Source organism: Lathyrus oleraceus, chromosome 5, assembly GCF_024323335.1.
Source record: "Lathyrus oleraceus cultivar Zhongwan6 chromosome 5, CAAS_Psat_ZW6_1.0, whole genome shotgun sequence".
Taxonomy (NCBI): Eukaryota; Viridiplantae; Streptophyta; class Magnoliopsida; order Fabales; family Fabaceae; genus Lathyrus; species Lathyrus oleraceus.
Window position 1 is genome coordinate 72,554,227 of NC_066583.1, and position 24,375 is coordinate 72,578,601.

Genomic DNA, 24,375 nt, shown 5'->3' on the forward strand with positions numbered 1-24,375 from the left:
GTTTTTTTTTTTGATTTTTTGATTTTCATTTTATTTCATTTGATTTTCATTAATTCATATTAATTTTAATTTTGATCCAAAAAATATGAGAGTTTCACCAAAAAAATTTAAATAAACTCCTCTTTAATGTTTTGAATTAAAAATATATTTTGGATCATTATTAATATTTTTCATGATTTAATTGATTTTGTGAATATTTTTAAATGTTTAAAAATACTTTTAAGTTTCCAAAAATTCTGAATTTTTTTCTCCAAGGTCCTTTTACCTTGTTTGACCTATGATAAATCTCATGGCCATTTCTTTGGTGTTTTGATGAGATTTTAAGAATTTGACAAACCATATTTAATTTAATGCATTATTTTTAGTATTTTTTAAATTGAATAAATGCCAAATAATTGTGTTGAGCCATTTTAATTGTTTGTATAAGTTTGACTTGTGTTATTGGGCCTTGGGCAAGGTTGATTTGACTTTGCTAGGTTAAGATCATTGGATTTAGGGGATTGATGGAATGTACATTCCATCTCCCAAAATGAATGAATGATCTTAATTTGGTAAAAGTCCTCCTTTGACCAATTTGAGTTTTGATCTATTCCCCTCTCTCTTCATCTAATTCCACTTCTTTATGCATCCATTTCATTTGGCCTATGATATCTCAAGGTCCTAAGTCTAGTTGATTGAAAAATCAACATAAGTATGAATGAGATTAGGCCATCTCTTTTGCATATTTTTTGTGTGTGGTATGTTTCATGAGCATAGTCCATTATATTATGTCTCTAACATGCATTAACACCAAAATTCTATGGCCCGACCTCAAATAGTTATGACTTCTACATAAGTTCAATTACGATTGCTTAACATAACGCTAAATTTTTGACACAAAAAGGCATAGTATTTTAGTTAGTGAGATTGTAAGTCTCCCCTGTTTCATGGTATTGTGTGGAAAGTTGACCTTTTTTCCTTCCTTTGGTAGATGTCTTAGTTCAAGGATCCATGCTTGTGATAAGTGGGTTGAGTGTTCTCCAAATAATGACTTAAAATGAAACGAAAAAGCAAAAACAATACTAACTTCTAATTCATTAACAACTAACATTTAATTTCAAGGCATTTACTTTTAATGCACTTTAATTTTTAGGCTCTATTCATTTGTCATTATTCATACCATTCTAACTGTTTATATTAATGCCTTTTCACTTTGTCCACTTGGACCATATTGTGTGATATATCTTGTTTGTGTATATTTTGTTTGTTTGTGTGGTCTTTGACCATTAATGTACATAATAAGAAACAAAAAACCCTAAAAAGCTATTGTGTGGACTGTTGGTTTGATCTTGGACAATTGGACTTAGAATCTAGGCAACATCCCTATGCAAAAGGACTTGGCTAATGCCAACTTTCATGTAACCCAGTGCTTACAATTTGAAACTTCATATGATACATCATTGGAGATCCCTCTGAGTTCATCTGTGACATGATCATTGTGAAGTTGTTATTTTGAACCTGTGACTTGTGGAATTCATCTGCTACATGGGCAAATTTGAAAAAGATCATGGAGCGGCTAAACCTTGGATGTGGCTATCTTTATTTGATGTCTTGCTCTTCAAGTTAATATGTTATGCATTGTTTGTTGCTTGATTCTAATGTCCAAGGGAATTTGGGTTTCTATATGGCATTCTTTCCTATTGGATTGCAGCCCATTGGTCAGATCTTTTCAACTCTTAACTTTTAAGTTTATGCTTAGGATTAGTCTCTTCATCTCCTCCACATCTCTTTAATTTAAAAATCTCCCCCTCCTTTTAAAAACTTCTTTGTTTGAACTTGTTGTTTTCTAAACTTTGACCACTTTGCAAACTAGAAACTTTGGCCTTATGCCATTGCATTTTCAAACTTCTTTTCTTAAATCAAACTTGTAAATAAACTTAACTATACTTGACTTAAAATTTTCAAAAGCCAAAAAGAACTAACTCATTCAAACCATTTTCTAGGCCCTTGTGCCTTTCAAACTTAGGTTTTGATTAAAAGCAATGCATCCACTTTGAAATTTGTATCATGAACTACGATGTTTTGATCCCTCATTTATATGTTGGTATGTAGGCACAAGTCCGAAGGTCTTGTCAAACACAAAAATATAATTAATGAATTCTTTTCTCATCCCCCCATTCTATTTGTTTGTAAACATCACTTTATACAAAATACATATGCATACAAGAAAGGGATCCCTAGGAGTACCTATGACACTTTGGGTGCTAACACCTTCCCTCTGTGTAACCAACCCCCTTACCTGTAATCTCTGGAATTTTATTAGTTTTGATTTGAAAACTTCTTATTTTTGGGTTTTGTTCGTACTTTTCCCTTTTCCCTTGGAAACAGTAAAAGCGCGGTGGTGACTCTTGTTATTTGATGTCTTGCTTATCCATAGCTTGATGATCATGAGTTTACCGCTACAAAGGCGTTAGCACCCAAAGTGTCCTAGGTACTCCTAGGGAGTCCTTTTTTGTGTGCATATGTTTTTGGTATAAATTATGTTTGATAAAAAAGAGTGTGGATATGAGAAAAAAATTTATTGATTATATTTTTATGTTTGACGAGACCTTCGGTCTTGTGCCTACGTACCAATATAAAAATGAGGGATCAAAACCTCGTAGTTTGTGGTAAAAATTTCAAAGAGGTTGGTGAATAGATTTTAACAAAAGGTTTAAGAAGAGGGCACAAAAGGCCAAAGGTTTAAATGAGGTTGTTAGTTCTTTTTGTCTTTTGAAATTTAAGTCAATATGGTTAAGTTCATTTACAAGTTTGATTAAGAAAGGATTTTTAAAAGTCACTAGCATAAGGCTAAAGTTTCTAATCATTGAAACATGTCTAAATTTGAAAATACAAACAAAGAAGGTTTTTAAAAGAGGGAGAGATTTGAAATTTAAGAAGTGGGAGGAGATGAAGAGACTATCCTAAGCAGAAATTTAAAAGTTAAGAGTTGAAAAGATCTAACCAATGAGATGCAATCCAACAGACAAGAATGTCATATAGAAACCCATTTTCCTTTGGACTTTACTCAAGTAATAATCAATAAGCAACGAGCAATCTCTAGATATCATGAAGATCAAGGCATCAAATAAAGATGGCCACATCCAAGCAAGCAATCTAATACCTAGCAGCCTTCATTGTCTTCCAATGTATCAAATGAAATATTCCTTGATCAACTTAGAACAAAACATCAAACACAAGATCAAAATAACAATTAAGCATAAAGACAGAGTAACAGATGAACTCAAGCAATTCCCAAGGCTTGCATCAGATGAAGGCATAGTTCAAAATAACTTAGTCTCAAGATGTTGGCATTGTCCAAGTCCTTTTAGCACAGGGAATGTTGCTTAATCCTAAGTCCAAAAGTTCCGATCAAGTTCAAAAGTCCACCAGATGTTTTTAGGGTTTTTGTTATTGTTAGATATTTTAAGGTCCTAAGACCACAAACAAAACCAAAACACACAAACAATATATACAATCACAAGATATGGCTCAAATGAGTAAAGTGAAAATGACATAAACATAAATAAGTTATATGAAATGTAAATGGAAATGAATGATTAAGGACTGAAATTTAAATTGCATAATAGTAAATGACTTAAAAGTAAAGCAATATTAACAAGAGTTAATTAAATGTTAGTAAAAAGTTAGTCAAGTGTTAGTGGTGATTTTTAATTGATTAAGTCATCCTTTGGAGAACACTCAACCATTCATTCACAAGTATGGATCCTTAAACAAAGACATCTTCCATGAGAAGGGCTCCAACTTGGATAATTCAACAAGTATGCCGCTTGCTCTCATGAAAGGAAAAAAGGTCAAGTCTCCACACAATGCCATGAAGAATGGGAGACTTACAATCTCACTTACTAGAATGATATGCCATGAGGGTCAAATTTAGCTCTATGTTAAGCAATCGTAATTGGACTTATGTAGAAGTCACAACAATCTGAGGTCGGGCAATAAAAATATAGGTGTTAATGCATGTTAGAGATTTGGTATGAAGAAACAAACTCCTAAAACATACCACACACTAAAAGAAAAGATCAAAAGGGAGGGACCTATCTCAGTCATACTTGTATTGATTCATCTGACACAAGATCATTGATGAATCGATTAGCCTTTAGACATTAGAGACTTAATTGGTCAAATGAGGGAACGGGAAAAAATAGGGATGAAGATGAAGAGGGAGGGGAATATAGAAACACAAATTGATCATGAGAGGAATTTCATTAAATCAAAACCATCCATTCATTTTAGGAGATGCAATGTACATTTCATCAATCCCATAAATCCAATGGTTTTGATCCAACAAAAGTCAAATCAACCATGACCAAGGCCCAAACAGAAAGTCAAACATCACAAGACCATAAAAATGACTTAATAGTATTTTTAAACATTTAATCAATTGAAAATCAATTTAAAAATGAATTAAAATACATTTTTATTTGGTCAAAACCTAAAATCCCTTCAAAACACCAAATAAATGGCCAAGGGATTTATCCTAGGTCAAATAAGGCCAAAGGACCTCGGACAAAAAATTTCACAATTTTTAAAAAGTCAGAAGTATTTTGAAATAATTTAAAATATGCACAACAACATTTAATTCATGAAAAATACCAAAATTAATCCAAAAAATAATTTTAATTCAAAATATGAAAGATAAAAATATTTTTTTTTTTGGTGAAAGTCCCATATTTTTTGGATTAAAAATGAAATTAATATGAATTAAACAAAATAAAGGGATTAAATGAAAAATCAAAAAATTAAATGAAATAAAAAAAAACAAGGGTCATTTGATCTCCCTCATTAATTGAGGTGGCAACTCTGATGGCCACGTGCGTGCTTCCATCCAACACCTCAATCAGCGCGTGTACACACGTGGTATTCAAAAGCAAGGGCCAAGATTAGAACGTGGATCCATGATCAGATGGTATGGGCAATGCCAGGACACCACTGGAGCCCTAACTCCGGTGGACCTCACCGGAATGGTCCACCATAAACCAAATGGAAAATGAAAAGTGAGTACATGTTTTTGAAGGAAAAATGCTCAGGAGAACGAATCTGACCTCCATTTCTTCTAATTCCAAGTATATTGAAAGATACATGGATTTGAAATTTGAGGTTCATGATCTGAGTTGCTTCGATTTGACCTTAAAGCAACTCAATCTTGTTGCCTACATTGGTAGAACTTCAGCCAACCAAAAATCAAAGAGAATGGTGAAGAATTGAGAGAGAATCGAAGAGAGAAATTTTGACAAATTTCACCTTCAGTTTGCAGTGATGAAGCTCGATCTAGATCTCAATTTGCTTGGGCTTGCTTCCACTTTATTGCAGGAGGTGAATTGAGAGCTCAAATGGGTTGGATTCTTGGAGTTTCAACTTCAAAACAGAAGTGAAATTGAAACTCGATTTTCAATTGAAATCCTTCAAGTTTATCCTCTAATGGTGATGGGAAGGTTGCAGGAGCAAAGATTGGGAGAGGTGTCCATAATTCTGAGCATAGGGCAATGTATTTATAGGCATGACAATTGATTTCCACACACTTCCATTCAAATGCCAAAAATAGAAATTCTCATGTGCATGTTTGCATGGGTGTGTGATACTCCCATGACATGATGTCAAAATGTCCAAAAATGATCATGAGTGATGCTGAAAGTGTAACATGAAGCTATGCATTTGAAAATGAGAACTGATCATGAGATTCATCCAAATGGAACCATGAAGAGTAACCATGTGTAAGTCATTCAAAACTTGTCCAAATGAAGTGATTTTAGACTTTTTGGAAATGCGAGATCAAGGGGAACAACTTTTATGTTGAACACCTTTCCATTTTAAGCTTGGATCATGATGAATTTTTCGGTGGAAGTTTGGGAAATCAAACATAATTGAAAATTTTCCAAGTACCAAGTCAAATGTTCACTTCTTCCACCTTGAATAACTTTTCCTATGAGCTTCAAATGGAAAACTTTCTTTCATTAAAGTTGTATCTATTTCAAACCTATTCAATTTGGTCACAAATTGGACCTCATTTGGATTTGTTATGAAGGAGGTATGCATTTTAGAAGTTGAGGATTTCTTTCATTGTTTGTTCAATGGTAATGACCCAAAATGACCTATAATGTTTCCTCTTGGAACATGCCCTTGCAAGTTAAATTTTAAGTTTATCAAAGAATAAAAGTTGGACATGAAATCGTGAATTTGATCATGAAACTTGGATGGCCTTCATATCATAAAGATTTAGCAAGTTAAGGTTCTTGGAAGTTGACCTCCTAACTAGGGCACAAACAAAATGACCTATAATCTTTCACCATAAAAAATGAATTTCCAAGAAAATATAGATCTTAACCTCAACATGAAACTTGTTTGGAATGTCATAAGGAGTAACGTTTCTCTTGGAATCATTTTTATATGACAAAACTTGTAGGAGATAGGGTCTAGTGAACCCCAATTTTGACTAGTTGACTTTCTCTTGTCAACCTCTTTGAACCTACTTGCAAACTTGAAGTTTTCTTGAAGTTTTGGACTCATGGAGAATCATATATGTATAAGATGATGTAATATGAAGTATCCCTTGAAATATTTGATCAATTGTTGAAGAAACTTGCTGAGGAAGTCAAATAAGATACCCAGATGAATTAGGGCTTCAAAGGCAAACAAGCTTCAAACTCTTGATGAATTCTTGATCAAAATGATAAGTGAAGATAATGGGGATCCATATATGATGTCTAAAACCAATGTGAACAATTCCTTGATTAATATCCTTGCACTGAGGGTCTTAAACCCTAATTGTGAGCTTGATGAGGCATTGATGGATGCATACATTACCTACAAAAGAAACAAAGCTGTACATAGGCATATTTTTGATATTTTGGCTAGTAAACAAAGAAAAATAAGGTATGATACAATCAAATGTGCTTGGTTATATTTCCTAATGCAAACCCAATGAATAAGGGGTAAGGAGTATGTCAAGGTGTGATCCCAAAGCCAATGCAAATGATGAGATAACATAAGGGATCTTAGGGTCAAAATTGGGGTCTTACAACTTTGTTATTATCAAAATCTTGTAGAGGCTTGAACAAATATTGTGGGGAATATTTTGGTCCCTAAGAGACCTCATGATGCATATGATATGAATGTTAAAATAATCTTTGTGGGGAATATTTTGCCACAAAGGAGAAGAATCCGGAGAGACTGAAAGTCCAAAGGAGCATAATGCATTATGTAAGGAAAACTCACTGAGGAGACAAAAACTCTAGGGAATAAAAGTTGTGCGTAGGCCAGGCTACGACTTAAAAATTTCTAGGAGACGTGAGGAGATGTCCATGAAAATAAACCAATGGAAGGACTCGGCCTGGGGATAAGGTTATCTGCAGGGGATGAGAATAGATCAGAACAAAGCTGCAATACTCAAACCAAACAGGGGATTCATGACTTCACTGGGGAAATACACACTCAAACTCACATGGGGGAAGAATGAATTACAACACAGGAGTAAAAGATATGTATTATCTACTATCGGTTACTGGATAAGAAGATCAATACACTCGGAGAGTAACATGTCAAGGATGACTCGCTGAGAAAAAGAGGTGTATTCGTTACCGGTTTACTGGGTAAGAATAACCTACTGGGGAAAAGATCAAATAGGGTTTACAACTACCGATTACTGGGCAGAAGACCAAAGGGAGAGTATCCATCACCTAATTAAAGTGAACATATCAAGGATAAACTTAAAGGAAGAATATTTGTCATCAATTAGGATGAACATATCAAGGATAGACCACCTGGGGAAGAGGAAGAATATTCGTTGCCGGTTAGGGTAAACATATCAAGGATAGGCTGCCGAGGAGAAATAGGAATGATATATATCAGTTACTGGATAGAATACCAAAAAGGAGAGAAAATCCGTCACTGATCAAAGTGAACATATTAAGGATAGACTCAGCAGGGGAAAGTAGGAATTACAACTACCAGTTACTGGGTAGAATACCAAAGAGAAGAGAAAATCTGTCATCGGTCAAAGTGAACATATCAAGGATAAACTCTCTGGGGAATAAAATAGGGATTACACCTACCTTTTTACTGGGCAGAAAACCAAAAAAGGAAGAATATTTGTCATCGGTTAAGATGAACATATCAAGGATAGACTACTTGGGGAAATGTGAAAATGAATCCACTAGGGAAAACAAAGGAAGTATATTACATTTTACCGGGTATTGGGCAAAAGTAATGTACTCGACATTGAGAAGAATATTACCAGTTACTGGGTAATAGACTCCTAGGGGACCAAAATATATATCTAGGTAATAACTAGAAAGAAACGGTCAAACAAAGACTCAACCCAATGAGGATATAACTCAAGGGGAATGGTTCCATCCAGATAATTAACTGGGGAGGAAACTGAAATAATAATCATCCACGAGGAAATAACTCAGTGGGGAATGAGAAAGGTTAAACTCTTTCTGCTTAAAGGGGATGACACTCTACAATTGAAGGTGGACAAACACACCAAATCTGCACGGGTAAGTAATATTACCGAAGCAGAGGATCAAAAGAAAAATCAAATGCGATAAAATGCATAATGGAATATCTGATGTCGTGTTTTATGCATGAATATGCATGTATATGATTGTGATTATGCTGATAAAACAATACAAAGGAGACAAATAACAAAGATTTGAATCACTGCAACATTCGACTAATCTCAACAAGATGTAAACACCAACTGGAGAAAATGCTAGGGATGAAAATAAATCATCTAGCTCTGTGTAAATAAGCGCTGGCTGGGAAAGTCATGGAGAACATGCTTTCAATCAATCATGACAAAATCTACAGGGAGAGAACATTGTTGAAGGATGATCAACCAAACATGCCTAGGATAGAAAAAGGATCTGCTGAGGATCCAAATTGTCAACACTTTGGGGAATTTTAAGTCAACACCATGTTAAATGAGAGACAACCTTGCAGGGGACTAAATCAAATACTGCTCAGAATCCAACACTGCCGGGAACGAGGGATATTTTTAATAGAAGATGAACTCCACCGAGGAAAACTAGAGACAAACTCTGCATGAGGATTTAAGCAAATTACTGGGGATATTGTGACCAAGACCGTCACATTCCTCAATAATCATCGAATTCTTCTTGGAAGTTGTGAAATAAACCAATTCCAGGGCAAAGATAACCAGGTCTGATTCGCACAAAGGAGAAACTGCCAAAGTTATGCAACACAATTAAATGCAAAATGGAAACCAAATAAAGGTTCCGGATCTCCAGGGTCTAATCACAAATTATAAACTGGGGGATACCAAATATGAGCACCACAACTGGGGAATATGGATTTGCAAAGGGGACCGATCATTAGTTCAATTCTACTAGGGATGATAAATTACTCGGGGAGAAACTTATCAACCATGCTGGGGATAAATGGTGAACCGTTGGGGAGGAAAATAGTTACCAAACCAACTGCTTGGGGAAGACCAACAATGCTTCACACTTCAAGACTTACCTGTTCTCAGATTGATGTTGACATTCTTACTGAAATCAATTATTCTTAAAATGATTGTTTTTATTATTTTAAGAAAAATAATTATTATTCATTAATTTATTTTGAAATTATCATCATAAAAATTCAATTTTGTTTAGCAGAAGTAAATAAGAATAGTAATAATTGGACAAAAGCTCAACTTTATTTAATAGAATGGTAGTTCCTAAATGACGAGACTCCGTAGATCTTTTACAAAGTTTGAAAATGATAATTTACATGGAAAAAGGCTACATTGAATACAATAATAACTACTCTCCCTACCAACTTCAACGTCCATTGTGCTTGTCTTCAGTTGAGAATGATGAATCAAAACCAAACGACTTGTTCAAAACCAACCGGGTGCAGTTACTTGCCATAATCCCTAATTTTTGCCTAGATTGCCCCAAGGTAGGGTACTTAATCTACCGGGATAAATTTTCTGTTTTATGTGTCTAATTTTTGCCTGGATTGCCTTTTTAGGTTTTCATTCCATCGAGACGCTCTTTTTTGCCTAAGCCGCCCTTTCGGGTTTTCAACTTAGTGAGTTGTTCTTTTCTTTTTTAGACGAAGTATTTCTTGACTGCATTGACATTCACAAGATGTGTGAACTCTTCCCCATCCATAGTTGTAAGAATCAAAGCACCGCCTGAAAAGGCTCTCTTGACAACATGTGGGCCTTCATAATTAGTGTCATACCCCGATTTTGTCCGGGCAATTCAAAACTTTTGGACATGGTGCATAAACTTAAAGCTTAAGTATCCTAACAGGATCCAAGCTTCACAACCCTGACTTCCCAACCTTAAAACCTTCAACATTCATGGTTTGTTCTCATTTGCACTGATGGATTTAAAGCATTCACTTGCTCATAATCATTGACCCTAATCCAAGTTCTTGGCCTCGTAAAATTTCATCTATGCTCAGTTCCTCTAATTACTCTAGGCACATTTTGTTCTTAGTTCATTCATCTTGTGTCATATGCCGACTCATTCCTAAGAAGGTTCTTAAACCATAAGGTGTTCTTTAGATCTTATACTATCCACACATGTCCATTGGTTTGTTTGTGGTTCTCCCATATTTTATTCATGGATCTTTTGTTTAGGTGGTAGTTTTGTTCACATGTTCATGTGCAGTATATCAAAAAACCCAATTCAAGTCATTCCCATACAATGCCATTCATGAAACAATCATCAAAATACCAAAATGTCATTTACATATTGATTATCCAAGGACCATGAACAACAAAGAATTGCAAGTTTGCCTAGTTCTACAAACCGTTGACTTCCGGTCGATCCATTGACCCAACTCCACGAACCTACATCTATCGACATAAACCAAGCCAGTCTTGTTCTATGTCTACCTGCTTAAGGTGGATATACTTGTTCATACCATATCTACAAGGTCAGCCCTGGTGTGTTTACCCACAATGAACATGATCATGTTTACTACTAATATTCAAGCATATAGGAATGCATACAATTAGAAAAACCATACATACATGTCCATACGTAACAATTCCACCTCTTAATCATACTTGTTACAAATATGAGTTACAACCGTTTGCAAGTTGCCAAAAGGAAAGTCCTAGCCTATGATCCAAATACATAACTTCATGTCAAGCTGGAAACAGCGGGTCAATTGACCATAACAAACTCCTTGTGCTAGTTTCTTCCAAAGGTTGCAAGCCAGGCATATTGCCGCCTGCACAATTAAAAACAACCACACACTCTTAACCCAAAGTTATAAAGGAGGTAGTCACACTTTGCATTGTTATCACTAGACCATAAAAAGAATCGCTATTAAAAGGAAAAACCAGGTCGGCATACGGTAACAATTGGTGTTACACCTGATGGCATAACTTTCCTGAATTTGCTATCTGCCTGTTGTCACGGTGGGAAGGTTGATGAGACCGTGAATCTTTTACTTAATCATTCATAATTATGGTATTCCGCCAAGGTCTGAACACTACTCTTGTATAGTTGATGTTATGAGTCGAGCAGGTCAATTGAAGAGAGCTTATGAATTAATCCAAGAGATGCCATTCAAGGCAGATTCCAGCATTTGGGGTGCTCTCCTCGTGGGCTGTAATATCCATTCAAACGTGAAATTGGGGGAACTGGCTGCTAGGAGCATTTTGAATTTGGATCCTTATAATTCTGGTGCTTATGTGATGTTGTCTAATATATATCCTGCTTTTGGCAAGAGTAAGGTCTGCAGCATCATAAGCACACCTTGATCTTTAGCAAGCTTCAACCTGTATCACACAAATTCAACCAAAATTTCAGTACACATATCATGGCAAATGAGATACAACTGTTTATTAACCAATGTTCATCACCAAGGCAAGGAGTTCAAATCAGGGAACAACCTACTGTCATAAGCCAGCAGGTGGGCACAAGACAAAAGACGCGCAAACCACAGGTCTTACAAGTACCTAATCAATTCAATAAACAGGCAAGTTAAGTGGGAAAATCATGAGTAAAGTGAGTACAAGGGTGCAGTGTAAGGCATACCATACAGGATCTTATGTAGAATTATTGTGAACCCAAAGCAGTTTGACCACATAAAGCTGGATGTCAATGACAATCGTGGAATCATGTTTCTGAACTTCACAGACTAATAGCCAAATGCCGCTAATAAAGAACAGGACAAGAAGTTGCAAGCATAGACAAACGGAGAACAACGGAACCCTGTAGCCAATATCCTGCACCATCCAACAAATCAATTACCTAGCATACATATGTAGCAAATTGCGTTCAGAGGTCATTACTCAATCAAGTTCAACACAAAACAAGGCCAGTATCATATGTTGCTAAACAACCCTACTGCATACGCATAAAATACCATCATCATAACCAGAACCATGCTCTACTATCCAGTCTGCATTTGATTGTTGGTAATCATGGCTAAGCCTCAAGTGTACAAACCGCATGTTTCTCTGGTTTTAAGTCACTTATAGTACAACAAAGCTTCCCAAAGTAAATGGCATGGGAAACATCTGCGGGATAACCAGAAACTAATGCAACAAGTATGCTGTACCAATGCTAGGCCATGATGCAGAACTAATCCAGGCTTAATCCAATCATGAAATCCACCATTACTCATGAGGCAGACTAAGCAAGAACTCCGTTGTAGAATGTATGCACCAGTAAGACACTATGAGATAATACATCACGATGCAAGACCAATATCATGTAAATTAAGGCATACGTAAAACGTGACTACAGACACCAATTGAACCAATATTCATGCACTACCGTATGGAAGGCATACCTGCAACAAATTTCTAGTTCATTACCTAAGCATCCATAGCCAAATACTCAAGGGAAGGCAAGTTACTAAAGTACCAAGATGCCAATGGTAGAGTCCATGCGTCCATCATGAGAACAATTTATCATGCTAGCAAGCGCACCATACCCTGAGCAAATGAACTGCAAAAACTGTACATGTTGATCCATTCAGCAGTACGCGATTGGACAAAGAATATTACATGACAGTAAAATAAAAGAGACGTTTTTTACCATGAGCAAAACCAAGAGTCATGGTGGTAAGTAGGGGTGGACAAGAACCGTTCACCCGGCCAAACCCGCAGGGAACCGAAAAAGAAAACCGAAATGGGCGGGTTCAAACGGTCTATCGGGCCAGTGATTAAAATATAGCAGTTTCAATTGGGTTTATATGGGCGGGTCGGGTTCAAAATTCTGAACCGCGGATACCCTAACCCGCCCAATTAAGATACCTCCTACCTAGGGTTTTCCAGCAGAAAGTTCATTCTGTATTTCCTGTTCTCTCACTCACACGGTGTTCTCTCACTCACAGCCAAAGCATTTTTTGTTCTCTCACTCACAGCCGCACCTCCAAAGTTGGGGATGATCTTCCTCCTATTGTTTTGGTGCATGGAATTTTTGGATTTGGCAAAGGGGTAATGCTCAATTGTTCTGTTTCTGTAATTCTGTCTCAAAATTTACATTTTTTTTTGTTTGTTTCGGTTTTGTTAATGTTGTTTTTTGATTTATCAGAGGTTGGGTGGTTTGTCATACTTTGCTGGAGCTGAGAAGAAAGATGAGAGGGTTCTTGTTCCTGATCTAGGGTCTTTAACAAGTATCTATGATAGGTGAGGGTTTAAAGGGTTAGAGTTTTTGGTAGGTTTTATCTTAATGGTTTTGTTTGCATGCTTTGTGTTTGTGAAAAGTCTTGAAAGGGTTTTGTAATTTTTGTTTTCTCAGGGCAAGGGAATTGTTCTATTATTTAAAAGGAGGACAGGTTGATTATGGTGAAGAACACAGCAAGGAGTGTGGACACTCGCAGTTTGGAAGAATCTATGAACAAGGTTTGGACTTTCTGGACATTGGAGATCTTCATGTTATGTTTGTTGTTTGTAGCTTTTTTTTTTCACTTTACCTATGTGTTTTTTTTTAATGTTCCTTTATTTTGGTACATAAAGAGCATTATTCTGAGTGGGATGAGGATCACCCTCTTCATTTTGTGGGACATTCTGCTGGAGCACAGGTTGTTCGTGGTTTGCAACAAATGCTTGCTGATAAGGTTGGTATTGGTATTGGTCTTAATTTTATGTTTTTCTTTCAACATTTTGATTGGCAAACGCTCACAAAATGTTGTGTTTAATTATGTTTGTTTTTTATTTTTTTTTATAAGCATCACATCCTTATCTGGAGCATTTAATGGGACTACAAGAACCTACTTTGATGGCATCCAGTGAGTTCTACCTAACTTTAGTTTCTGCTTAAACATATAAAACTATTTAGAGATATTGACTTTAAATAGCTTTCTTATTATAACATCGTTGGCTTGAAAATGGGTGTTTAAGACATGCAAGAGTTCCTAGGGTAAAAAATGGAATGGTAAAAGATCAGTAATTGGGATTGTACATTAAGAATGCTGTTATTATACTTCTTGTTTCAGCAGATTATGGCTTTCTTTCATCAGCTGAATTTTATGAGCTTTTCAGCAAGCAACATGTTAATAAAAGCCAAAACTCCCCTTTGTTTTTAAAGTTAATTACCATTAGGTGCTAAGCTAGTATCTATTATTGTTTCAGGCCGGAAGATGGGAAAACATTGAAACCTATTTGCCTGCTACAGCTTTGCCGAATTGGGGTGATACTATATGACTGGTTAGACATTGCCTGGTTGAAAAACTACTACAATTTTGGGTTTGATCATTTCAACATGTCATGGAGAAAGATTGGTGTATGGGGTCTTGTTGATTGCCTATTGGGGAATGCAGGGTATGTTATTTGTTTTTCTTTTTTAGAAGCTAAACACTTCTAGCTTATCATTCTTGTGCACGGACTATTTAAATTTTATGACAATTTGATATGTGTTGATTTTACCAGCTTTGACAAATATTCTCTGGAGAAACTGAGGGAGGCATCAGCTGCTGAAGCTGAGGCAGCTAGTGCTGTTTGGCAATCTGTGCAAGCTATATCAAGTAGTCCCGTTGATGAAACATCTGTGTTAGATGACAACTCACATGCTGCAGACACAGTTGCAGATGGAAGTGACACAAAGGGAGATGTTCACCTTCATCCTAGAGCTGTATGTGCTTGGAATCCTTGCTTATAACTGATGGAATATCTCTCAAGGATGCAAATTAATATAATTTTATTGCAGGTTGTAGTTGCTAAAGAGGCTATAGGTAACCTAGGTGGAATGGTGAGACAATTGTCACTCGATCAATTTGAAAATGAAAGCAAACGCATGCTTCCCATAAACAGTGATTCACCATATCCTACAAAAAAGTTCACCAGGCAGAAATCCCCTCAGGGTTTACATAAAAAGGCAAGCATTATCTGATGCACATTCTTCTTCCTTTATATTGTTTGAACCTAACACGGCTACCCATTTAATTATCATATAGTATACTAGATAATCACTTTTGTCATTCTCTTCTTGCCAGATAATTTCAAATTTGCTCAGGCCTCGCAACTGGAAAGCGCCTGCAAATAGGCGGTTCTTCTTGGATTCTTATGAAGTGGGTGAGCTTTGTTATGCTGCTGAGCAAATATTTATGCACGAACCAACTGTTCTTCAGCTGAAAGCTCCTGTCAAAGTATTTGGTGATCTTCATGGTCAGTTTGGTGATTTGATGCGACTATTTGATGAATATGGATTTCCTTCAACCGCAGGAGACATCACGTAAGTCTATTACATGTATACATGGGTAGATTAACATTCCTTTGCCAAAATAGCTTATAGTACTAGTCAGCCCTTCTCTATCTCTGTTACACTATCTAATCATGGATATTTTCATTCCTGTGCGTCAATTAGAATTTAGATCGAACATTCGAGTCTTAGACTATCATATTATAAAATGTCAACCATACATTTTTTTTTCAATTAACAACTCCTTGGAAAGCAGATCATCAGATTCTTGTTAAGAGTATTTGTTGGTACATCTTATAGACACATCAAGAAATTTTACGTTAGATACACTTGAGGCCCTGGTGGATGTTATTGTGCACTTAGTATCAGGGTTTCAATTTCAACCTTTAAAATACAGTTATTGTGCACTTGAGGCCCTATTTGATTGGCTCTAAAAATATTCCTTTCCTTTGAAATGTGGATTTCAACATGCACTTCTTCTGAATGGTTTGTTGCATCTGCACTCTACAACATGTCAAAAAATGTTTCCATCCAAAAACCATTTGTAGAAATGTTTACTTTTATTGTGATTTGCAGTAAAACATGCAGGGTGATGTTGTGTGTTAAGTTAATATGTGCAGTTTGTTTCTTAACACAATAGTTTAATTCATCCCTTGAGGTGAATTTGGATAAACAACTTAATTAGTTGTTGATTGGATTAACGCTTATGTATAAGCCATTTCTATAATCCAAGAGAAAACATAATTAAATTGTTTTCCTATAACCTATAATGGTGTGCTTATTGAAATAAAATGTAAACATCTTATGGATATGTCACAACCTCCTATTTTCATAAACTACTATCGAACAAGTGCCCATGTCAATAGATAAGTTAAAATACGTTGTTCATAAGCCAATCCAAATGCAGCCTTGGTTTGTTTCAGTTTGTCGTGTAAATAACTCATTTTCTAGTTAACGTTAACGTTTAAGCATCCATTGTCGTTATAATTGACTTTTACTGTTGTTCTTGTGATTGTACAGATTGAATATCCTGACAATGTTCACTTGATATGTGGAAATCATGAAGCTGCTGACATAAATGCATTATTTGGTTTTCGTATAGAGTGCATTGAACGAATGGTAAAGGCGAAGACATACTTGTTTTGATTGTGTTTTTAGATTCAATTCTGCAGCTAACTAGGTGCTTGTAGGGTGAAAATGACGGCATATGGGCGTGGACAAGATTCAATCAACTTTTTAACCATCTTCCACTCGCTGCACTTATTGAAAAGAAAATTATATGTATGCATGGTGGCATTGGAAGATCTATCCATTCAGTAGAACAGATAAAGAAGATTGAAAGGCCCATAACAATGGATGCAGGATCTATTATTTTAATGGATCTTTTATGGTATCCTCCTTTCTTCTTTCTTCTTAATGTTATCCAATGTATGTTGTGGTTTCTGATTGTATATGATTAATTTTAGGATGGTACAAATGAGCAGTTAGGGATTATTCCTCGAGCTATTGAAGAACTCTTTCGTCAAGCGTCAATGGATGCTTCAATGGATGCTAGACTGGAGAACACATGAACCTCTCATTGTGTGGAAGTAGCATAACATTTGTTATTTTGGATTGAAGTTTTTGATACTTTGAATTTATTTTGAATCTAAATTGTAGTAATTTGTAGCTCAAAATATTATCAAAATGTATTATTGGGCTCAAAATAATATCAACCCAATAAAACCGATTAAACCGATTGCATAACCCGCAACCCGTCCTAACCCAACCGGTCCAAACCGATTACAAAAATGGGCGAAAATGGGCTTATATGGCTTAACCGCGGGTTGGGATGGGTGAGGCTTTTAGGCCCGAAACCGCCCAACCCGGCCCGTTGTCCAGCCCTAGTGGTAAGAATGAAATGAAGATTAGCACAATAGCTACACCTTTCACTAAAAACAAAACGTTGATACCACCTATTATGAAGGGACCACAACAAAATCTGAAAAGATCCATCTCCTAACGGAATGATTTGCTGGATTCTCCAGCTCACACCAGATACGAGCCTGGCACCATCCCTCTATATAAGAAAATGGACCCATCGACAAAAAGGAGGGAACCTCTGCTGAAATCCCTCTGCAAAATTTACACTTAAAAGTTCAGTTGAAAAAAACTCAAACCTGGATTTTTATACTGGAAATCTAACGTTGAAGAGTTTAAAACCCCAACGGAACACGAACGAGGAAACGACGCAAAGAAAGGCTCGGAAAAAGGAAGAGACGATTAGCAAAAGAAAAGGGAGAAATCATTTTACCAAGATCCAGTTTCGCTCCTCTCGCTCGCCGGAAACGTACGTTCGCCGTTAAAGGTCCAGTTTGTTTCTCTTTCTTTTCAAACTTTTGCTCGCAACCATGGTTGCCTATGTCTGAAACTTCTCTTTTGGTTTGGTTGATTTGATGTTCATATTGCTTGTTCCATTTTCGCTTATGTTCCGACGAGACCCCGAATCGAATATGTTATGGATTTGTTAATGTATTTGATGAAATGATGCTATGTTGGTGAGTTCGTTGGCTCAGCGTAAGGAAGCATTAGAGTGTTACATATAGATAGGGCTGGACAACGGGCCGGGCCGGGCGGTTTTGGGCCCAAAACTCTCACCCAGTCCAACCCACGGTTCAAATATGAAGGGCCATTTCCGCCCAATATCAACACGGTTTGGACGGGTTCGGTTTGTGCGGATTGCAGGTTTATTTTAGCGGTTTATTCGGGTTTGTCATAAGCCAGCCTCTTGGCAAAATGGCTACAAAAAGAAGTTTCAGATAATATAAGCTATATATTCAAGACCTCTGACAAAGCAAATTCAGTTACACCTTCGCATGAACAAGCTTTAACTTCAAGCATAATAGCAAACAAAGTGATGTTGCAAAACACACAAACCAACTACATAAAGCCCATCAAAGTGTCGTCAAACGTCCAGTTCTATTAAGCTATAAAACCATGCATTCAAAAGATTACAATAGAAAATGTTGTTGCATTGCATCACTGAAAAATACGATTGAGGGTTGCCGCCAATCGAACTCCTCCTTGAGCTAATCGCAAACTGATGATAGGCAAACATGATAGAAAGTAATCATCTGCAAGACATTGTTTCATGACAGTCAGAAAATCTAATAAATCTAGTTTTATGCAGAAGTGGTAGAGAGTACTACTAGTACTACCTTCTAGTGTAGCATCTTCAGGGGCGTCTTTATATGCGTATTGACAAGCATCCTTAACACCTTCAGATGCATAAACATTTGGACATGTCGTCTCATCAGAACTGCATGCTTCCCAATCTGCCACTTCATCTGACCATGTTTTCTGTATCAGAATAATTTGAGTAAAAAAACTTGTACAAGATTATAAAGATGTAGAGAAAATTAAAGTGGTTTTGAATGAAATACCGTGATCTTCAAACATAACAGGGCAAAAGGCCCGTCCAAACTCAAAAGAATCTGTATCTTTCTTCTTTAATTTTATTCCACTTGGCATGTCAAATTGAGTTACAAACTCAACAAATGCTTTAAGCGTGGGATAGCCAACCTAAAAAGTTACACGGTAATAAGCTTGCAGTATCAATTTCTGATATTTTCTAGTTACAAGGGAAGTCAAAACACATAGATCGATCCAATGTCTATAAGAAAATTCATATTCTAAATATAACATTTTTAATTCAGCTTTTATATGTGTTCATTGATGGCCATGTTGCTGCCCATGAGTTAATCTAAAATTATCAAACAGCAGTATTAACTGATATTTGCAGCAGAAGAAATACTACCTTAGGAATGTTCCGAGTTCTTAACTCCTGCAAATCCGGCAAGTTGAGATGTCGGATTGTGACATGATCCGGCAGGTTGAGATGTGCATCATATCATAAACTTCAAGAGTCATTGAATTTAAATCCATTGATCTAACAAATCCGGCAGGTTGAGATGTCGGATTGTGACATGATATAGTAAACAATGAATCAATAGAATAAGAATGAAAAAGAAACATACTGGCATATTGGAAATTGCAAAGCTAAGGAGGAGTGTCAGCAAAATGCAAAGCAGACGTCCAACGAAGAGCAAACTTGACGCGATCAGCCCATGCACAAACACTTGACAGATCATTATTCGCATAAGCAGGCAGCAACTCAGTATTTAAAATTTAGCATACACGTAGGTTTTCAAGACATGACCAGAAATATACTGATTGTAGTCAATAAATTCAATGATTCGATGAAAAAACTGTTTAGGGAATGTACATATTTGAAAATTCTTCTTCTAGGGCAGGGAAGAGTAACTTTAAATTACATTAAATTAAAAATCAATTTGTCACCAACCTTGGTCTTCCTGAAATGCTATTTGACACATCCGGAGTAAAAAATTTCAGAACATCTTCAAACATAACAGGGCAAAAATTATCAAACATGAGTTAATCTAAAATTATCAAACAGCAGTATTAATGTAGTTTAAAATTATCAAACAGCAGTATTAATGTAATTTAAAGTTATCAAACAGCAGTATTATCAAACATGAGTTAATCTAAAATTTTTACATAACAGCAGTAAAAATTTAATTCAGCTTTTATATGTGTTCATTGATGGCCATGCTGCTGCCCATGAGTTAATCTAAAATTATCAAACAGCAGTATTGACTGACATTTGCAGCAAAAGAAATACTACCTTAGGAATGTTCCGAGTTCTTAACTCCTGCAAAAGCTGAACAAAAGGTTCATTTCAAGTTTGTACTTTCAATTAACAGAAAGGCTTCTTGAAAAAGGCCAATTTAATATGCAGAAACAAAATAATGATCATTCAAGATTTCAAAACTCACAGAGAGGTGGACACCTTTGGAATTGCAAAAATCCTGCAGCTTGTCCTGCCTCCAAGAAGGATGACACTCGACTTGATTGACAACAGGTGGATGACACTTCAGTAAGTTAGATCAATGGTACTTACTGGCCAAAAACTCATATATATAGGTCATGCATGACTCCAAAAAATCAAAAATCATAGTTGACCTGAAAAATTGGACAACATAAACATTAGTTAAAAGAAGGCCTTAATTAATAAACAAATATCAACAAATGAAATATTTCAATTTGAAGTAAAACAGGTGGAGAATCACCATCAACAAAAAATCATGCATGACTCCAAAAAATCAAATAACATAGTTGACCTGGAAAATTGGACAACATAAACATTAGTTAACAAAAATAATAATAAAGTAATAAGTAAATAATGATATACATACATCCATTTCAAGCACAACCCGAAGGTTGTGGCTGAGACTGTGATGATGAGACACCTGATACTCCTTTTGCTGCTAAAGACATTTGTTGAAACTCTAAAATAATTAAATAAACAATTTTTAATAAGGCATAAGTATACAACATTACATCATATTTATTAGAAATTCAGTAATAAATTCACCTGTTACAATATCTTCTGAAAGCTCAAAATCTTCCATGAGATTCATATCTTTGAAATAGGTAAAAGAAGGCCTTAACCAATTCTGGGTGCAAATTAAAGCCTCGGCCATTTCAGCAGTTAGAGAACTCCTATAGGTTTCTATGACTCTCCCTCCTGTGCTAAAAGCACTTTCAGAAGCAACAGTAGACACTGGTGTGGCTAAAATATCTTTAGCCATTGTAGATAAAATAGGATATTCGATTGAATTACGTTTCCACCACACAAGAATATCAAAGTTAGGATCCCTTTTGACACACTTACTAGAATTATACACCTCAAGCTCATTTTGTTGATCAATCGAGTCTTGCTCCTCTAAATGTTGCTCAAAAGCATCGGCTCTAGCCATAAGTGATGAACGAGCAACAGATGCATTTGTTTCATCATTGGAGACATTATTTCCACCACTACCAAGAGGCTGTATGGAATTATGCTCTTGGTCATAAGCTTGCTTATACCAATCATACAACTTTTGTAAATTCTCTTTTATAGATTTTACCAAGTCACTACCAAACTTTGATCCAACTCCATACATGTCCTTAAACGCCCACTCAATGTAACTCAACTTGTATCTTGGACCAAGAATAATACCAAAATATATCATCTTGTTCATCTTATCAGGACTTCCCCAATATCTATTATATTTTTCCATCATATCTCCATCCACACTTGCAAAAAAATCATTTAAGTTCAAAGTGGCTTGCTTTAACTCATAATAAATGGCAGACACTTGGTGAAAACAAGTATGCAAACTCACATTTTGAGAGGTGGAAAAAGTCTTAGTTGCTTCATAGAATAACTTTAGGAAAGCGCTAAAAGCCCTAGCAATGTCCCAATCATCATTACTAGGGGGATTACCTTTTCCAAAGAACTCCCTATAGCTCGACTCTTCATCCTCAAGCTTTTCAAAAGCGAGTTGAAACTTCTCCGCAGCCTCTAGCATTAAATATGTTGCGTTTCAACGAGTTGAAACATCAAGACATACTAATTTTTTGCAAGTTATTCCAGCAAATTCAATGCATTCTTTAAACTTGGCTGCCCTATGAGGTGAGGACTTAACAAATCTAACAGCATCTCTAACACTAGTTACAGATAAATGTTTATCTTTCAAACCCTCATTTACCACCAAGTTCAAAATGTGAGCTGAACACCTCATATGAAAACACTCTCCATCCCCCATTAACCCATTCATATTTGCTATTTTTCTCTTTAGATATGTCACAGCAACATCATTTGAAGTGGCATTATCAACAGTTATGGTTGACACATTCCTAATTCCCCAATCCCTTAACACTTCTTCAATCTTCCTACCTACAGTTTCACCTTTGTGGTTTGGAATTACGGTAAAGCTTATAATTCTTTTTTGATACTTCCATTCGTTATCCACAAAGTGTGCCGTAAGGGTCAAGTAGTTGAGATTTTGTATAGAAGTCCAACAATCAGTAGTAAGTGCTACCCTATTGCAATCAGACTTAAAAAAGGCCTTTAACTTTTGTTTTTCATCCAAGTATAGCTGAAAACAGTCCCTAGCTACCGTACGCCTAGATGGGATGGTAAATTGGGGCTGCATTACTTTGGAATAAAATTTAAACCCTTCACCCTCTACTGCACTAAATGGCTGCTCATCTAGAACTACAAAAACTGACAAAGCACTTCTACAAGCTTTCTTGTCAAATCTAGAGCTAACTTGAACCAGTTTACCATCTACACTTGGGTATGTTAGAATAGTTTGTGTGGAGGTTCAAATTAGTGGTGCCGTGAGTCCTAGGGTCACACAAGTATTTTTTATGGCAGTGTTTGCAGGCTGCAGTGGGTGCATCAACTAGGTCATCGGGTAATCTAATAAAATGTTCCCAGCAAGCAGATGTTTGCCTAGAACCACTTGCACTAGATTTCCTCTTCTTTAAAGGTTGCATAGCTGAACCTACTTCATTAATTGGTAGATTTTGATTAGGCTCACCAGTCACTGAAATAACGAAGGAGCTAATCAAGAACTATCAATCAACAAATAACGGTTCCAATTCATAAAATAGAGACAACAATAGAAGTGCTGGCAAATAGCAGTGATAGCACAGTGCTGGCAAATAGCAGTTATAGCAATGTTATAGCAATAGCAGTATCCAATCACAATTCGTTGCTAAAAAAGAAACTAGTCTAACTTTTTTTGTAAGCATATATTTCAGTATCCACTGCATATTCTTCATATTTCAGTATCTCAATGTTATAGCAATATACATAGCAGTTATGAGTCTTGTCCAATTCATATAACTTATAGCAATGTTATAGCAATAGCAGTTATAGCAGTATACATAGCAGTTATGCATAATAGTAAATAGCAGAAAATAGCAGTTATGCATAGCAGTTATACATAGCAGTAAATAGCAGTTATGCATAAAAGAACAGTATACATAGCAGTATACATAACAGAACAATATCCACATGAATCCACATTTCTAATCATGCATAACAGTAACATAACAGAACAGTATACATAGCAGTTATCTCATGTTTTAAATTTCAAATCTAATCATGCATATCCTCATTTCTATTTAAACATTATCATTTTGAATTTATGTTTCAGCATTATTTTTTTTCATCTTTTCATTAATGTAGTTGCTTCAGCTAATGGAAAAAAGATAATTTGTTTTTTTTGTTTGTACTTCACAAAATTATAGATTGGCGAGTTCCAAATTTGAAGCAAATGGGTAAAATATTGTAATTACATTATTGTCTTTAGAAGTGTTGATCTGCATAATAGCTCGATGCTTTATATGATAAAAAAATCATTTCGATTCTAGTCTTAATGTTTCAGAATGTTGTTGGACAGTGATATCTTCCCATAGGTTATGGTTTAGGACTATCTATTCAATTCTAGTCTTAATGTTTCAGAATGTTAGTTAAACTTGAAGCTGAATTGCTAAGATTTTAATTGCACACAACAGGTATAAGCTTGAAACTTAAGTGAAGTAAGCTAAAAATGACTTAATGTGTTTTTGTGGCTAAATTAAACTGCTGTGGATTGAATTACTAAGGTTGCTTTACAGGTGCACAGTCTACTCCGATATGCGTTAAAAAAAGTATTGAGAACTGTCGTCAAATTGTGTAGTCACTCGGAACAAGGCTTAGAGTTTAGAACTTAAATGCGATGTAAGGAACATGCTTCTATTTTCTACAGAATTATTGGTTTAGTAGTTTTTGATGACAGTTTATCTTATACCATCTAATCATGCATATCCTCAATTC

At 35.8% G+C, this 24,375-nt stretch overlaps 1 protein-coding gene and 1 long non-coding RNA gene across 4 annotated transcripts; one reads left to right on the forward strand and one right to left on the reverse strand.

Moving 5' to 3' along the window:
- Positions 1-10,733: 10,733 nt before the first annotated feature.
- On the reverse strand, positions 10,734-13,087 carry LOC127085505 (uncharacterized). Of its 3 annotated transcripts, none has more exons than XR_007789160.1 (4): positions 13,059-13,087; positions 12,051-12,977; positions 11,906-11,971; positions 10,734-11,791 (listed from the first exon to the last, which is right to left on the reverse strand). It is a non-coding gene; the product is annotated as an uncharacterized LOC127085505 (long non-coding RNA). The 3 variants fall into 3 exon arrangements; XR_007789161.1 differs by having other exon boundaries at positions 12,051-12,810; positions 12,885-13,081; XR_007789159.1 differs by having other exon boundaries at positions 12,051-13,081.
- A 64-nt stretch (positions 13,088-13,151) lies between these two features.
- LOC127078804 (uncharacterized) lies at positions 13,152-17,353 on the forward strand. Its single transcript, XM_051019230.1, has 13 exons — positions 13,152-13,181; positions 13,301-13,459; positions 13,557-13,651; positions 13,764-13,867; positions 13,982-14,098; positions 14,148-14,253; positions 14,597-14,785; positions 14,894-15,095; positions 15,171-15,338; positions 15,457-15,695; positions 16,683-16,781; positions 16,853-17,052; positions 17,129-17,353. The coding sequence occupies exons 1-11, from the start codon at positions 13,152-13,154 to the stop codon at positions 16,708-16,710; spliced, it is 1,437 nt and encodes a 478-aa protein (XP_050875187.1). The 3' UTR covers positions 16,711-16,781; positions 16,853-17,052; positions 17,129-17,353.
- The last annotated feature ends 7,022 nt before the right edge of the window (positions 17,354-24,375 follow it).